Genomic DNA, 18,150 nt, shown 5'->3' on the forward strand with positions numbered 1-18,150 from the left:
GTAGCTTATTGGTGGAGACTACTAAGGCTTGCGCTATCTAAAATAATAAATAGGTGTAGCCTTTCTGTACTTTATTTGTAATTCTCTAAAATGTCACTGATTTTTACCAAAAATAAACAGCAATCTTTTTAGAATAGCAAAAGATTCTGTGATATTGTCATTGCTTGCCAATTGCCCTCATTATAAAGAGGGCTGATGTTCAACAAGATCAGCTTTGAACTAAAAAACTGAGCAACAAAAGCCATTAAATGAGGTTAAAATGTTAAACAATATTGCGTGCGTCATCTATTACAATTAATGAATACATTATTCCAAAAGCAGCAATTAAAATATCATTTCCCTGGCCAAAAATTTAAAATTACGATATTTTCATTCAAGTGAAGTAAGGATTTCTGCCAGTCTGCAGGCTAATTTTGACCCCATTTTAATTTAGTGAAAATAACAAAAGATTGCAATTAATTTTGTTTTCCTGTTCTGTGGATGAGTTTATTTTAAGATCCTTGCTGGTATCTTTCAAAATATAATTCTTGCAAAGTAAAATTTTCTTACAGTTGCCATAAATGTCAGAGGAACAGGCATAAGGTAACAGAAAAAGGATTTAGCCATTACGATATAAAGGAACAAGGATGCAGATACATCGGTCCTGAGGGATGCGGGCTGGGGGGGGTGGGAGTGAGGAGGGAGGAATTGCTTTAAACCTAGCAGAGTAACAATGGGCAGCACCATCTGCTGGCCCAAATGAGCACAGTCCTGACTGTTATTGAACAACATTTCTATTCATGCTGATGCATTTTCATGCTTTGGTGCATAATTTTACTTAGCTTTATTGGAGACGAGATTTACAAGCCTCTATTTAATTAGACATCCAGAAGTTCTCGTTCCGTAGTGCGTTGTCTGGATGTGCAGTGATAATGTATTTGGCAGTATTGATTCAAAGGGAGGACAAACGATTTAAAAAGAAATCATAATGTGTTTCTGTGAGGAGAAGCGTGCATCTTCAGTGCAGCACACTAAATAGGCCATTTAGCAGTTATCATTCAATGCCTTCCTCACGAGCAGAGCCGGAGGTGAAAAAGTGGAGGGCTAGCCTTTGTTGAATGACAAAATGGCTTCTATGAGGAGGTCTAGAGGAAGGGTAAGTGAAAGACTGAATAAGTGGGAGGAGGGGTTTGGACTAAAGGCTAATGGGATTGCATAACCTTCTTTTCTACTGGTTGGTGACTGAGTCGCAATGCACCGCCATCTTAGCTGCTCCAGCTTTCTTTAGTATTGTGTTATTTGTTAGCTTAGGCCTAAAGGTGGCATTTGTTCACAATGTTTCAGAGGAGCTGTTTGATTGCCTCTGCCTACCAGTGCTGCAGCGCTGCTGTTAGGCTGATGAAGCATGTGCAGAAATATTATCCAGTGGAGTGCACTGGCATTGGCCTGAAAATCTGTTTGGAAATGCCTGGTGGCAATTTACTTTGCTGTAGTCAGCAGCTCATTTATGGGTGAGAAACGCAGACATGCTAAGATGTATCTTACTGCTGTATTTAAACGGGAAGCTGTTCAAATTCCTGGAAAGGAGCAGTGGGTAACTGTAGTCTCCTTTAACATATTTCAAAAATTGGTACTGTGGTAGTGTGAACAGCTTGCTTGTTTATAGTTCTGTGAATAAAACCTTTGCTTTGCGCTTATTGACAAGTAGTGAATGAAAAGATATTAGTTATATTGGGAGACTAATTATCTCATTTTTTTAAAAAAAAGCTCTAATGAGCTTCTCTAGGGTTGCATGTACTGTGGAGCATGTTAGAATGCTGACAGTTTTGAGGCTAATATCTTTGCTTGTATTTAAACTGATCTGCAAAAATAAAGGGCAGTGGTCATTCATTCAGTTCTAGTTGTAAATCCTTTGTTCTGTTAAATTGGGGGCGTACTGACAAATCGTTATTGTGTATAGTCGTATTGCAAAGATTTACTGAGCAGTTTGCATCTGTTTCGTCATTTTTCTCATTGTATTATTGTTTTTGCTGTAATGGTGCATGCTGAAATGACAAGTTGTTTAGTTGTGCTGTATACCTGTGATGGTCTCTTGAGAAAATCTTGAGAGCTGAAATAATAAACTGATGTTTATGATTTCTGTAGCAGCCTGATCCACGGTTTAACCTTTTAAACAGCAGTGAGTTCTAACTTGCCATAAATATGTTAAATGTTTGCTACATTGGGAAGATTTTCTTCTTTCGCAAAATACCTAAATACATGAAATACTGATTTCACCACATGTGGCAAATAGAGGGAATCATCTAACATTTGTATTGAACATTTTAAAATCTGTACGAATTTAATTTTCTTCACTAAATTTACATTCTGTACTTATAACATTACTCAGGTCGAAGGTGCAACATTGGTAAAAGTCTCAGTGATTTATTATATGTTTTCCCTTTGGGTTCACTTTTTCTGGACAGTAATTTTGGATGTGGTGGTTATGATCAGCACAGACCTGAGGACGGCATTTCAGAAGAGCCCAGTTTGAATTCCATCTTCAAATGCTCTTTGGCCTAACCACCTTGAGGTGGTCGAGTTTGCCCAACTATGTACTCCAGCTCAGCATTGGGAAAACTGTTGGAAACTTTCTGTCCCAGCACACCACCTGTCAGCTGATCATGGAACAGCATTGATAGAAGACAGGGACATCTGTAGCTCGCACCCTATTTTATTAAAGAAAGACTCCCCCCTAATGTGGAAAAAGGGCAATGTTGAGGAATCCATAATAATGGAGGATTATAGGTCCCATTAAAGACCATCATTGTGTGTATGTGCAGGCACTATGTAATTTTCAGTGTAGCGTGCAGCCTGGAATATGTACCACATTCTGGGGAAAAGACTCGATACACAGCATAACAGCGTTGGCCGTCTTCTGTATTGTATAGTCTATCTTTACAGGTGAACTTTAATAGATTTGGGAGCATAGGTGTATTTATCTGTGCATTGTGCACACATATACGCTTGAAGAATTTCAAAAATACATAAAAACTGATCTTCAGCAAATGAAAAGTTTTTGTATTCCTTTGCTTTTATGTTATAAGTTTACACTTCTCCATCCTTGCAACAAAGTGCATTAAGGATATTACTTTTTGCAATTGTATGCATTTTTTTCCCCCCATGCTTTTCCCAATCCCAGCTTAAATTGCATCTGAGTGTATATATACTACATCCCAATAGTTATCTTCTTGATGTAGCTATAGCTAATCTGTATGCACTTTCTTTGCAGCCTCCTTCCTCTCAGACCACCATTGATGGTTCTAGTCCACAAACAGCGCAAATTGTCAAGTTACAGAATGTACAGGTGATGACTGGAAACAAACAACTGAAAAAGAAGGAAATGCAGAACAAGCAGGAGAAAGCTAATCGCATCATATCGGAAGCAATCGCTAAGGCAAAGGCACGTGGGGAGCAGAATATTCCCCGAGTGGTAAACCCAGCCTGTTTATCCACTGGGTCTGCTCGAAAGGAAGAAAGGAAATCCAGCAAGTGCAAAACAAAACAAAAAGATAAAGAGTCCAAGAAGTCTAGAACTGTTTTATGTTCTAAGTCAAAGGATAGAACGAAAATAAAGTAAGTTGACCGGCATCTCTGAAATGTATAAAGCTATTTTTCTTCTAGCAAATTAATTGGATTAGTTGCAAGTATTTAAATGTTCAACTTTAAAACTAGTACATGTAAATATTTTGAAATTTTAGATTTGAATATTACAAAATAGAATTGGTTTTTCATTTTCAATGTTGCCATTTTACACATCAGGAGTTTTTCTTTAACCCTGAATGTTCACCGAAAATATTGGCCACTTAAAATAATGAAGGATCTTCAAACCCAAATGCTGAACCATTGTTTCTGAGTGTCTCATGTGAAACCGTAGTATCACGGAAAGATATAGCACCGGAAGAGGCCACTTGGCCAATTGTGTCTGTGCTTCTTCTTTTGCATTTCCTCCATAGCCTTGCAAGTGCCTCCCCGCAAATATTTTTCCAATTTCCTTTTGAAGTTATTAGTATTTATTCTGTTTCCACTTCAGGTAAATTTTGGCACTCAACAAAATTGCGTGCATCAATAACGAGCAACAGAATTTTTTCTGCTTTTCTGATTTTGACACACAGGATCAAACATGCCAAGGTTATGATGATATTTGGCTTTATTCTGCCAAAACAATGTGCCATAACCACATCTTTGGAGGATCTCCTCCCTACCACACCAATGTGAGGTTTCCCACAATAACTGCTCTTGTGGCTAGACCTGTGCTGCATATTTACATCCACTAGGAAACTGTGTGAAAGGCCGCACTCATTTCAGACAGACTCATTTTGGGAAATGCATTTCAAAGCATGGCAACTTGCTGCATTAAATAAATGCCTCTTCATTTTGCCTCTAGTATTAACCTTCAATCTGTGTCCTCTGGTTACCACCCATTCTGGAAACTGTTCCTCTTTTTATTTACCCAAGACAATTTTGGACACTTGTATCTAATTCCACTTAACCTTCTCTGCTTTAAGGAGATCAGCCCCTGCTTCTCTAACCTCTCCCATGTAACAAAAATCCTGCATTCCTGATGCCATTGCAGCAAACCTCCTTTGCATCTTCTCAATGGCCTTGCCGTCTTTCCCAGATTGTGGTGCCTAGAATGAATGATTTGAGCTAAATCAAACACATGAGGAAGCTCAAAATGCTGCTGAATATGAGTTAACCAAAACGTGATTTACCCTTGGAGTCAAAATGTATTGCATTAACTGGTGCTGTTAGACCAAAAGAAATGAAAGCAAGGATGGATCCAGGCCACAAGTCATGTTGGTAGTTTCTTCAAATGTGGTGGTGTAATCACAGACCTGAATTGGGCATTGCGAGATTTCCTGTAGGACAGTGTTAGCATGTTAAAGCAAATTTGTAATAAATGTTATTTGGCCATTCTACCTGTATTGAATATTATATGACGCAGAGAGATCTGGGTGTCTTAGTGCATGAATTGCAAAAGGCTGGTATGCAGGTACAGCAAGTAAGTAGGAAAGCTAATAGAATGTTATCATTTATTGCGTGGGAATTGAGTATAAAAGTAGGGAGGTTATGCTTCATTTGTACAGGAGACTAGTGAGACCACATCTGGAGTACCGTTTACAGTATTGGTCTCATTAAAGGGAGGATGTAAATGCATTGGAAGCAGCTCAGGGAAGGTTTACCAGACTAATACTTGGAATGGGCAGGTTGCCTTATGAAGAAAGGTTGGACAGGCTAAGCTGGCATCCACTGGAGTTTAGAAGAATAAGAGGCCACTTGATTGAAACATAAAAGATCCTGAGGGGTCTTGACAGGGTGGATGTGGAGAGGATGTGAGCGAGTCGAGAAGTAGGGGGTCACTATTTAAAAATAAGGGGTTGCCCATTTAAAACTGAGATGAGGTGAGTTTTTTTTCCCCCTGAGGGTTGTGAGTCTCTTCCTGAAAAGGTGATGGAAGCAGAGTCTTTAAACATTTTTAAGGCAGAGCGAGATGGATTCTTGGTCAGCAAGGGGGTGAAAGGTTATCGGGGGCAGGTGGGAATTGAGGTTACTATTGGATCAACCATGATCTTATTAAAAGGTGGAGTAGGCGCGAAGGGATGAATGGCCAACACCTGCTCCTTGTTTGTATGTTCATATGCACCACCTCTGTTGCCTTCTAATTCGTCCAAATGCTGGGAGGGAAAAAACTGTTCATTGTCTTAATTGTGCAGTCTCATAATGTTAAATAAAGGATCTACTTGAGCAAAAGAATGATAGTGGGAGGAGGAAGGGCGGGCCTCGGTTTAACACCTGAATAGAGTTTCGTCTTTATCAACTGATGAGAGACAACGTTTAGACGAGCATTTCCTCTCCACCCATGATATTTGCCTAATTTTCTATTTAAATTAATGGAAAGAAAATGCGGTGTCGTCCATTAAGAGTGTGGGGCTCACCCTGTTCACACCTGCTTTTTGTACTCTCATCAGGTGCTAAAGATGTAATGTGCGGCATTATCCTTTCACCTTGCGGGGAGGGGGGGGAGCTGTCTTAGAATTTCACCTTGTGATTAAGAAGTGTTCTGGCTACTTTAAGGATTGTGTGTGAAATGAATTTGACTTTTCTCTCACTGTTTCCCAGCGGATTTAAATGAACAGCACAGATCTAGCCACCAGAGCAGCTAGTGTGGGAAGCCTCATGGTGGTGTGGGAGGAGAAAGATCCTTGTGATGTGGTTAAGGTGCAATTGTTTTAGCAAAGTAAGGCGAGGTTTGCTTTATCATTGTCAATAGTGTAGTTGACCTTGAAATGTTTTATCTTGGGCATCAAACTCAGAAAGCATTTTGTTCCTCAAAATTGACGCACCTAACTTAAAGTGCCGATTATATTTTATTTATGGATAAATATGTCATATTAAATATGTGGCATATTAAATATATACACATGTGCTAAAGACTTTTCCAACGATGATCAGCTTCAGTATACAGTAGTAGATAAACTCTCCTAGTTTCTCACCAGATTGTTTTAACAGTTTTCAGCTATTGAGAGCAGTGCTCACGGAGTACCACAATACACTTTTTTGTTAATAATTGGGAATTGATGGCTTTCATCAAATTATTAAATGCTGCTAATTATATAGCTGATTCACCTGAAACATTTCTTAGATTAAGGTGATGGTTAAAATAGAAAATTCAATTGAACAGTGAAAAAGCTCTGTTGTCTAAAAGGATGTCTAAAATATGAGCTGTTATTTCTGAATGTATTTTGTGTCCTCAACAATTAGAGGGAGCAGGGGTGGAGGGGCAGGAGTTGATGGACATGAGTAAAAAATCTAAGCTTGTGTTTATTTTATTTTTGGTATCATTGTTTTTAAGGCAAGGGATGTCAGTGGTGAGAACTGAAGATCTTCCACTCTATTTCATTTCAGTGTTACCCATTTCCAGATCAGGTTCTGGCTGCGTTCGACATCTTAAAGCTCTTTTGCTTAAAAAAATGTACACACAATATCTCAGAAGAACACATTACCATATTGCTTCGATACCTCTTAAGAACAAATTTTTTAAAAAAGTTGTGGTTACTAACCAATTATAATTCGAAAAGTGAAATGGCAAAAAAAAAATTGTCCAAGTATAAACAGTTAAAAATTGTGCAAGGAAATATTTGTCCCTGTTTTTCCCCATGCATTCCATTAGTGTGTATTGTCCTGATATTTATACAAAGAAACATTGAATGGTGATGGGTGTCTGGGACATTATCTGTAAGGTATGATTCTGTGAATATGACTGTGTCAGGCAGTTGTTTGCCTAATCTATAAGACAGCTCTCCCAATTTTGGCACGTGCTCCCAGATGTGAGTAAAGAGGACCTTGCTGGGTCAACAGGGCTGGGTTTGCCATTGTCGTTTCCAGTTCCTAGGTTGATGCCGGGTCATCCGTCCGGTTTCATTCCTTTTTGTTCCACTTGTAATGATTAAATGCAACTGAGTGGCTTGCTCAGCCATTTCAGAGTCAACCACATTGCTGTGGGTTTGGATTCCCATGTAGGCCAGACTAGGTAAGGATGGCAGGATGTATTTGAGCAATAATTTCATAATTTTAGGGCTTGGGGGAGGAATGGATTGGTGGCAGCACTGATATACAGAGTGCATAGACCCTCTTGTGTTCTTGGAATGGATCAATTATTTTTCCTCATGGATGGATCATGTGTGTTCTTGTTGGTATTCACCCACCACTCTGTCTGCAGGAATGCATTCTGGAGTTGGTTAAAGGGGGGTGAAAAATCGAAGTCAAGAATGTTTGATATTTTTCCAGTTCCAGAAAGAGTCTATACATCAAGTGGGGAAGCGGTGGCACAGTGGTGGTGTTAATTGACAAGTAATCCAGAGACCCAGGGTAATGTCCTGGGGACCCAGGTTCAAATCCCACCACGGCAAATGGTAGAATTTTAAAAACTCTGTAAAATATCTGGAATTAAAAGTCTTAATGATGACTATGAAACCACTGTCAATTGTCATAAATACCCATCTGCTTCACTAAGGTACTTTAGGGAAGGAAACCTGCCATGCTTAACTGGTCTGGCCTACATGTGACTCCAGATCCACAGCAATGTGGTTGACTCTTAAATGGCCTCAGTTGTATTCAAATGCCACAAATAGAACAAAAAGGAATGAAACCTGATGGACCACCTGACATCGACCTAGGCACTGACAACAGCAAATCCAGCCCTCGACCCTGCAAAGTCCTCCTTACTAACAGCTGGGGATTGTGCCAAAATTGAGAGATCTGTCTCTCAGACTAGTCAAGCAACAGGCTGACATAGTCGTTCTCATGGATTCGTACCTTACAGATAATGTCCCAGACACCACCATCACCATTCCTGGGTATGTCCTGTACCACTGGCAGGAGAGGCCCAACAGAAGTGGTGGCACTGTGGTAAACAGTTGAGGACTCCCAGGAGTTGCCCAGGGAGTCCTCAACATCGACTCTCAGCATCATGAGGTTTCATGGCACCAGGCAAATATGGGCAAGGAAACCTCCTGCTGATTACCATGTACTGTTCCCCATCAGCTGGCGAATTTGTACTCTTCAATGTTGGACACCACATGGAGGAAGCACGGAGGGTGGCAAGGGTGCAGAATGTACTCTGGTTGGGGGGACTTCAATGTCCATCACTAAGAGTGGCTTGGTAGTACCACCACAGACCAAGCTGTCTGGGTCCTAAAGGACATATGTGCTAGACTGGGACTGCAGCAGGTGGTGAGGTAACTAACAAGAGAAAATCCTACTTGGACCTCATCCTCACCAACCTGCCTACTGCAGATGCATCTGTCAATGACAATATCAGTAGGAGTGATCACTGCACAGTTCCTGTGGAGACAAAGTCCCATCTTCACATTGAGGAGACCCTCCATCGTGTTGTGTGGCACTGGCACCGCGCTAAATAAGATAGACTTTGAACAGATCTAGCAGCTTAAGACTGGGCATCCATGAGGCATTGTGGGCCATCAGCAGCAGCAGAATTGTGTTCAGCCACAATCTGTAACCTCGTGGCCTGGTATAATCCCCCACTCTACCATGACCACCAAACCAAAGGATCAATACTGTTTCAACGAAGTGTGCAGGAGGACATGCCAGGAGCAACACCAGGCATACCTAAAAATGAGGTGTCAACCTGGTGAAGCTTCAACACAGGTCTACTTGCATGCCAAACAGCATAAGCAGTATGTAATAGACAGAGCTAGGTGATCCTACAACCAATGGATCAGATCTAAGATCTGCAGTCCTGCTACATCCAGTCACGAATGATGGTGGACAATCATACTTCTCACTGGAGGACGAGACTTCAGAAATATGCTCATTCTCAATGATGGAGGAGCCCAGCACATAAGTGCAAAAGCTAAGACTGAAGTATTTGCAGCAATCTTCAACCAGGAACGCTGAGTGGACGATCCATCTTGGCCTCCTCCGAAGGTCCCCAGCATCACAGATGTCAGTGTTCAGCCAATTTGATTCACCCCACATGATATCAAGAAATGGCTGAAGACTGGATATTGCAAAAGCTATGGGCCGTGACAATATTCCAGCAATAGTACTGAAGATTTGTGCTCCAGAACTCGCCACACTCCTAGCCAAGCTGCTCCAGTACAGCTACAAGACTGGCATCTACCCAGTAATGTGGAAAATTGCTGAAGTATTTCCTGTACACAAGAAACAGGAAAATCCAACCTGGCCAATTACCAACCCATCAGTCTACTCTCTGTCATCAGTTAGTGATGGAAGCGATCATCAACAGTGCTATCAAGTGACATTTAGTCAACAATAACCTGCTCATGGACACTCAGTTTGGGCTCTGCCAGGGTCACTCAGCTCCTGACTTCATTACAGCCTTGGTTCAAACATGGACAAAAGAGCTGGATACCAGCAGTGAAGTGAGAGTGACTGCCCTTGATATCAAGGCAGCATTTGATCGAGTATGGCATCAAGGAGTCAAGAGGAATCAGAGGGGAAAATGCTGGTTGGGGTTGTACCTGACACAAAGGAAGATGTTTGTGGTGATTCGAGATCAATCATCTCAGCTCCAGGATGTCAGTGCAGGAGTTCCTCAGGATAGTGTCCTTGGCCCAACCATCTTCAGCTGCTTCTTCAATGACCTTCCTTCCTTCAAGTCAGAAATGGGGATGTACACTGATGATTGCACAATCTTCAGTATCATTTGTGACTCCTCAGATACTGAAGCAGTCCATAATACTGAAGCAGTCCATGTGCAAATGCAGCAAAACCTAGACAATATCCAGGCTTGGGCTGACAAGTGGCAAATAACATTTGTGTCACAAAGAGAGGATCTAACCATCACCCCTTGACATTCAATGGCATTACCATCACTGAATCCCCCACTATCAACATCCTGGGGATTACCATTGACCAGAATGAATTGGACTAGCCATATTAATGCTGCGGCTGCCAGAGCAGATCAAAGGCTAGGAATCCTATGGAAAATAACTCACCATCTGACTCCCCAAAGCCTGTCCACTATCACAAGTCACAAGTCAGGCATGCGATAAAGAAGGCAAATGGTATGTTGGCCTTCATAGCCAGAAAATTTGAGTGTAGGGATAGGGATGTTTTGCTGCAATTATATGGGGCATTGGTGAAGCCACACCTGGAGTATTGTGTGCAGTTTTGGTGTCCTTATCTGAGGAAGGATGTCCTTGCTATAGAGGGAGTACAGCAATGGTTTACTAGGCTAATTCCTGGGATGGCAGGTCTCATATGAGGAGAGACTAAGTCGGTTAGGATTATATTCACTAGAGTTTAAAAGAGTGAGAGGGGATCTCATAGAAACTTATAAAATTCTAACAGGGTCAGAAATAATGTTCCCAATGGTGGGGAATGCAGAACTAGGGTTCATAGTTTGAGGATAAGGGGTAAACCTTTTAGAACTGAGGTGAGGAGAAATTTCTTCACCCAGAGGATGGTGAATGTATGGAATTCACTACCAGAAAGTGGTTGAAGCCAAAACGTTGTCTGATTTCAAGAAGAAATTAGATATAGCTCTTGGGGCTAAAGGGATCAAGGCATATAAGAGGAAGGGGAGAGGGGATCAGGATATTGAATTCGATGATCAACCATGATCAATATGAATGGCGGAGCAGGCTCAAAGGGCCAAATGGTATATTCCTGCTTCCAGTTCTATGTTAATACTCTCCCACTTGCCGGGTATGTGCAGTTCCAACAATAATCAAGAAGCTCAACACCACCCAGGACACCGCAACCCGCTTGATTGGTACCCCTTTCGCATTCGCTCCACCACCGATGCACAGTGGCAGCAGTGTGTACCATTTGCAAGATGCACTGCAGGAACTCACCAGGGTTCCTGAGGCAGCATCTTCCAAATCCATGTCCGTTACCATCTCGAAGGACAAGAGCAGCAGATACCTGGGAACACCGACATCTGGAGGTTCTCTTCCAAGTCATTCACCATCCTGACTTGGAAATATATCATAGTAAGAGTTTTAACAACACCAGGTTAAAGTCCAACAGGTTTATTTGGTAGCAAATGCCATTAGCTTTTGGAGCGCTGCTCCTTCGTTAGATGGAGTGGATATCTGCTCTGAAACACGACACACGACAGCACAGAGTCACTGAGCAGAAACTGATAGCCAAGTTCCGCACACATGAGGATGGCCTAAACCGGGATGTTGGATTTATGTCACACTATCAGTAACCCCCACAGCTTGCCTCCTGGACTTGCAGAATCTCACTGGCTGTCCTGTCTGGAGACAATGCACATCTCTTTAACCTGTGCTTAATGCTCCCTCCACTCACATTGTCTGTATCTTTAAGACCTGGTTGGCTGTAGAGATTCGCATTCTAATCAGTATTCTGTAACTTGATTTTGTGTCTCTGTGCCCTGTTTGAGAGCAGATATCCACTCCATCTGACGAAGGAGCAGCGCTCCGAAAGCTAATGGCATTTGCTACCAAATAAACCTGTTGGACTTTAACCTGGTGTTGTTAAACTTCTTACTGTGTTTACCCCAGTCCAACGCTGGCATCTCCACATCTTGGAAATATATCACCATTCCTCCACGGTCGCTGGGTCACTGCAGCGGTTCAAGAAGGCAGCTCACCACTTCCTTCTCAAGGGCACTTAGGAATGGGCAATAAATATTGGTCCAGCCAGTGACACTCGCATCCCATAAATGAATGTAAAAAAAGAAGCACTGTACCTTGTCCACTTGGGTGTGGGTATTGTGAGATGGAATGCATCTTTTTTGCAGCTAACCATACCACTGTGCTGCCTGTGTTTGTCTGGTGACGGAAGTAAATAGTTAACCGATCTTTTAAAATTGAGATATTGACCCTTTAACAATACCTGCCACACTCTTTATGTTCTTGGAACTTTGTTGCGATTACAGAAAGCTTGGAAATGTTGTGAACTATGTGGATAGTGATCATCTTCAAGCGTACATAGGGTGGTCGAATGAGTGAACAAGTAGCAGATGAAATTTAATGCAGAAAAGTGTGAAGTAATACATTTTAACAGGAAGAACATGAAGAGGTGATATAAAATAAAGCATCCTAATCTAAAGTGGATGCAGAAAGGTCTGGGATTAAATGTGCACAAATTATTGAAGATGGAGGGTGGGTTGAGAAAGTGGTTAATAAAACACGTGAGACCTTGTGTTGTATTAATAGGGACATAAAGTATAAAAGCATTAGCCCGGGTGGATGCACAAGAATGTTTCCAGGGATGAGAAACAGAAAGAACTTCAGTTATATAGCTAGGTTGGAGAAGCCAGGACTGTTCAGCTTGGAGAAGAGAAGATTAAAAGGAGATTTGATAACGCTGTTCAAACAATATTCAACACGGCACGGTAGCAGGCGGCACGGTAGCACAGTGGTTAGCACTGCTGCTTCACAGCTCCAGGGACCTGGGTTCGATTCCCGGCTTGGGTCACAGTCTGTGTGGAGTTTGCACATTCTCCTCGTGTCTGCATGGGTTTCCTCCGGGTGCTCCGGTTTCCTCCCACAGTCCAAAGATGTGCGGGTTAGGTTGATCGGCCATGCTACATTGCCCCTTAGTGTCCTGAGATGCGTAGGTTAGAGGGATTAGCGGGTAAATGTGTAGGGATATGGGGGTAGAGCCTGGGTGGGATTGTGGTCGATGCAGACTCGATGGGCCAGATGGCCTCTTTCTGCACTGTAGGGTTTCTATGATTCTATTTCTATGAAATCATCAGAGGACCGGACAGATTAGGTAATGGGAAACCAATACCATTCATAGAAGAATTCAAAACTAAAGAACATTGAATTATGGTGACAACAAATGGAGTAACAGTGAAATGAGAGAGCTGTGATTGGCTAGGATCTGGAATACTGGCTGAAAATGTGCTGGCTGGAAAATAACCAAGGCTGTAAATGGCTGGCTGAAAATGTGGTGGAGGCAGATTCAAATGAAGTTTTCAAGAAGGATTTGGATAATCTGAAAAGAAAATCAAGGCTATGGGGGCGTGGGACTAGGTGAGTTGCTCTTGCAGAGAACCGGCATAGACATGAAGGGCCAAATGGTTGTCTCCCGAGCCAGAACTATTCTAGCACAGTGTTGAATATTAGTTGGAGCCAATATTTAAATATTTTGGCGTGCCTCAAGTGCATGGTCTCATCTACCTGAGGAGTATGTAATGAACAAGCACAAGTGATCACGATACTGCATGCTGTTTAGCACTAATGAAATATCTGGATCGTTTGAAGGAACTTTAATGCTGAACTAATGTAATTTTCCAGTTTGGAAATTTATTGCCCCTGAGTGTGAATATGGTCCCACTGAGCAAGGTAGCATTAAAAGGTCAAGTATAAAGATATTGTCAAAAAGATTAACGGACAGGATTTAATACCTTTTATGCATTGGTTATATGGAGAGTGCATTCCAAGGATGTTGAATAAGATGTGACATCTTTAGAACAATTCTAAATATGGACTAATGTTCTTATTTATTCAATTATATACTGTCCTGGTCTCACAGCAGTGATTTCTTCTCACTGAGGGGTATTCATTCTAAGTCCAAAGTAGGCTATTATACAAGCTACCAGAGAGCTAGTACATATTTGATAAAACCTAAAAAATATAGCCCCTATTTTGTAGTCAGTGACAAAAGCATGGTGCTCAACTGTACAATTCACTGACAGCAGTTCACTGGCTTTTAAGTGACAACCTGTTGCCATCAGATGTGTGGTGCAGTGTCCTCTACAGGGGGATCTATGGCATGTGTCAGTAGGGTAAACACCAGTCTGACTCTTCAACCAATCTGATTGAAGAATTTCCATAGATAAATGTAGCATCAAGTCTAAACCAGGAAATATCAATCGTGCAGAAAACAGAAAGATGGGGAACGGAAGATGGGATTAGGAGAGACAAAAAGACACGATGAAAAAGTTAAAATATATACTTTTATTCTTTTTGTATCTGCAACAAAGAATAAATTGTGAAGAAATGAGATTTCACAATTCTAAAATTAAAATTTGGTTCGAGAGAAATTGTTTGACACTAAGTGGACTTATAACCTCAGTCAAAATTTACATGCATCTGAATGCCCCATCCCTAACTTTTTCTGCTTTGTTTGGTGAGTAACTACCCCATCTTCACATCCTTACATGGATTTTGACACCAAAACTACCATCAGTGAGGTGCTGTTACAGCACAGTCTGTGGGGGAACAGGGTAACTCATATGGCGATTTCCTAATTTCTAACATTTAACTGCATGTGTATTGACTCTGCAAATTGCTGTCTGGTTTACCCAATAATGGTGAGCACTCTTATTGCCTACACAGCATCCAGGCCATTCTTAAATATCTTCCACCACAAAGGAATTAGTTCCCCGAAAATGTTTGCATCATATTAAATCTCCGTTTTTATCACTCTTGTAAAATGGACCCCATTGCTTTTATCTGACTGATTATTTGCCAGGGAAGTTTGAAATGTGTCTAGATTGCTGTTGAAATTGTAAGTACTTGCCACTTAACCCAACTTCAAAATGAAGTTTATGAAGTCCCACAACCATTAATTAACTTTTTAAATCCTTGCTCTGCACTGGCTGCAGATACCCAACTATGTGGGGCCGCCTCCTTCAGGTGGTCTCGTGCAGTGTGCCTGAATAAGACTAAGTGCAGATCAGTCACACTACAGATGTTACCTTGAAACGTGTTAATCTACTTGGCCTATTGGTCAGTGTTGCGCTGTTAATCAAGAATGTTTTGAAATAAGCTTAGGCTTTGCAATCAATTTGAATTGATAAGCAAGTTCAGTTAAGTTTTACTAGGTGAATAGTTTTACTGATTTTCCATTCTACTGTGTTTTGTGATTTTCAATTTATTTATTAGTGGCACAAATAGGCTTCCATCAACACTGCAATGAAGTTACTATGAGAAAGGTGCTCCATGGTGCACCTTCCTGAAGCTGGTTCCATGACACTAAGCTTTTTTTTTTTTGCATTTGTTGGGGCTAAACCCAACCTGGACACGAGGGCTTTTGGTGGCAAAAACTTTGACAAAAGTAGGATGGAGCACAAGTGTCACAGTCATCACGGAAGAACATGATTAACTGCTCAGACAAAAGCCAAGGGATATTGTGTTCATCGTTATCTACGAGAAGCAGCTTACTGGGCCAGATTCAATTTCTGGGCTGCAGTGATTTATTTGATCTACCCAGGTTCAATAAATAAAATTGGCCAGTGTTTCCTCTTCTGATTGCTATCCAGCAGGCCTCGTGAGTGTGCACGTGCGTGCATGCAAGCGAGCGCGAGGGATTGGGCTCAGCTGTGCTAATCGTTAATTAGCCAGCAGCCATTCAGTGGCCAAGTGCTCTCTCTCAGTGTCACATGGATGAGCTGTGGGGGACGGCCAGTCACCCTCTTCACTCACAGCACATTTAGGGTGAAGAGGGGATGAAAATGGCTGGAAAGAAAACAAATGCAAGACAGCAGGGTAGGAATTTGTTTTGGGAAGTATCCAATGAAAATCAATTGAGCAGAGTATAAAGCTCAGTAATGCACTGTTACCGGTATGGCACCACCATCCAAATCCTATCAGCTTAACGTAACCCCAATTACGATAAGAGCCAAGAGTGCCATTGTTGTCAATATTCCGACAAGTAGGATCTGATGCCAGTGAGCTGTTATACTGGTTCCAAGTTATTTTTAACTATTAATGCTGTTCCTGGTGGAAATACGCTCATGATGCAAAACTATTTGTGTTAATTGGCAGTATTTCAGACCATTAGAAATGGCTGACGTGATCATTGAACCAGCATAATGGTACACTGCTGTGAAATGCTTTATGGTGTTTAATGATAAAATCTCTGCAACCGACTTGGAGATAACAGTATAAGGGAGTGTATACATTGCGAATGAAGTAAAGTGTCCCACTTCCTAGCACTGATATTTATTTTCTTGATAAGCGCACAAGTTAATCAGTTATTCCACCCACCCCTCCCACCCCATCTCTGCTTAAGATCAAGTATTGTACAATTTCATACTTTCAACTGTTGCATTGGTTTCATCTGTCAGAACATTGAATACAGGAGTTGGGATGTCTTCTTGAAGTTGTACAAGACATTGGTAAAGCCACACTTGGAGTACTGTGTGCAGTTCTAGTCACCCTATTATAGAAAGGATATTATTAAACGAGAAAGAGTGCAGAAAAGATTTACTAGGATGCTACTGGGACTTGATGGTTTGAGTTATAAGGAAAGGTTGGATAGACTGGGACTTTTTTCTCTGGAGCATAGGAGGTTGAGGGGTGATCTTATAGAGGCTTATAAAATAATGAAGGGCACAGATCAGCTAGATGGTCAATATCTTTTTCCAAAAGTAGGGGAGTCTAAAACTAGAGGGCATAGGTTTAAGGGGAGAGATACAAAAGTGTCCAGAGGGGCAATTTTTTCACACAGAGAGTGGTGCGTGTCTGGAACAAGCTGCCAGAGGTAGTAGTAGAGGCGGGTACAATGTTGTCTTTTAAAAAGCATTTAGATAGTTACATGGATAAGAGGGATATGGGCCAAATGTGGGCAATTGGGATGAGCTGAGGGGTTTAAAAAAAAAAGGGCGCCATGGACAAGTTGGGCCAAAGGGCCTGTTTCCATGCTGTAAACCTCTATGACTCTGACTCTACTGAGTTAGCCCAGCGTTACGGGGCTGTCATCATGGTTTTCTTGCTGTATTTAAAACTGTTGTTCCTCTCAAGTCGCCAGAAAAATTCACAGAGTGGTGTCAAGATGAGTTTATTAAAAGACTGGAGCAATAGGACTCTGAGTGAAGTCATTCAGACCATTCCAAGTGAAAAATTCAGAAATACATAAGCAATTAAAGTTCAAATTTGATTACAAGTAATTGGCATATACCAATAAGAGTCTGGAAGTTGTCTCTACCCACTCATATTCATTGATTACGGTTGCATCATTTAAAAAGTACAGTTTTTAAAACCAATCGCAATCACCTTACACTTGCTTAATTATAATATCCAATTGGTGAGAGGTTTTTAGTTGCATCAATTGGGTATTGTTAGGAACTATCTTTAAACATCCCAGCTGTGTCTGAATGTTGGAACATGAATCAACTCCCTTTTCCAATGCCTGGTTTAAAGGCCATTCCCAGCATAACAACTTTCTCCCTTTCTTATCTGAAGGTCAGGTGTCTGGAACTAACTGCTTACCATCCTGCAGTTAAACATTGTGTAGGCTTTTGTGATTTGTCTCTGTTAACCCTATCACTGGAAACAGTTATTAATGACTGCTATTTTCCTCCATAATTATTAGTATGGGTATTATTCCCCCTCGCCCCACATGAACATCTCGGTTACATGTGTTGGAAGAACCTAATTTATTGAAAATTGATTCAACAGCAAAATCATAATTACACTGGGGAAAAAAAGGAAGAATGATTCATCAGAAGAGGGATCGGACACCGAACAGATTGCCACGCCATCAATAAAGAAAGAACCCATCTCTGGATGTCAAGTAAGATTTTAGCCTCCAGTGCTTCAGGGAAGCAAAACTACTTTGTAATGCTGGTATGGTGACACAGGGCAGTGGGTGAAGGATTTGGGACAGGACAGCGGGTAGAGTATGGGGCAAGATAGGCAATAGTCATGATTGGAA

General features: G+C 41.4%; 1 protein-coding gene across 6 annotated transcripts in view; it reads left to right on the forward strand.

The window, feature by feature from the left end:
- chd9 (chromodomain helicase DNA binding protein 9) overlaps positions 1-18,150 on the forward strand; it is a 270,685-nt gene that overhangs the window by 153,900 nt on the left and 98,635 nt on the right. For all 6 annotated transcript variants that reach the window (XM_078210878.1, XM_078210880.1, XM_078210879.1 and 3 more), the window contains 2 exons: positions 3,251-3,594; positions 17,895-18,009. In XM_078210878.1, coding sequence (XP_078067004.1) covers positions 3,251-3,594; positions 17,895-18,009 — 459 coding nt within the window. The remainder of the gene's footprint in view (positions 1-3,250; positions 3,595-17,894; positions 18,010-18,150) is intronic.

This window comes from Mustelus asterias, chromosome 4 (assembly GCF_964213995.1).
Source record: "Mustelus asterias chromosome 4, sMusAst1.hap1.1, whole genome shotgun sequence".
NCBI lineage: Eukaryota > Metazoa > Chordata > Chondrichthyes > Carcharhiniformes > Triakidae > Mustelus > Mustelus asterias.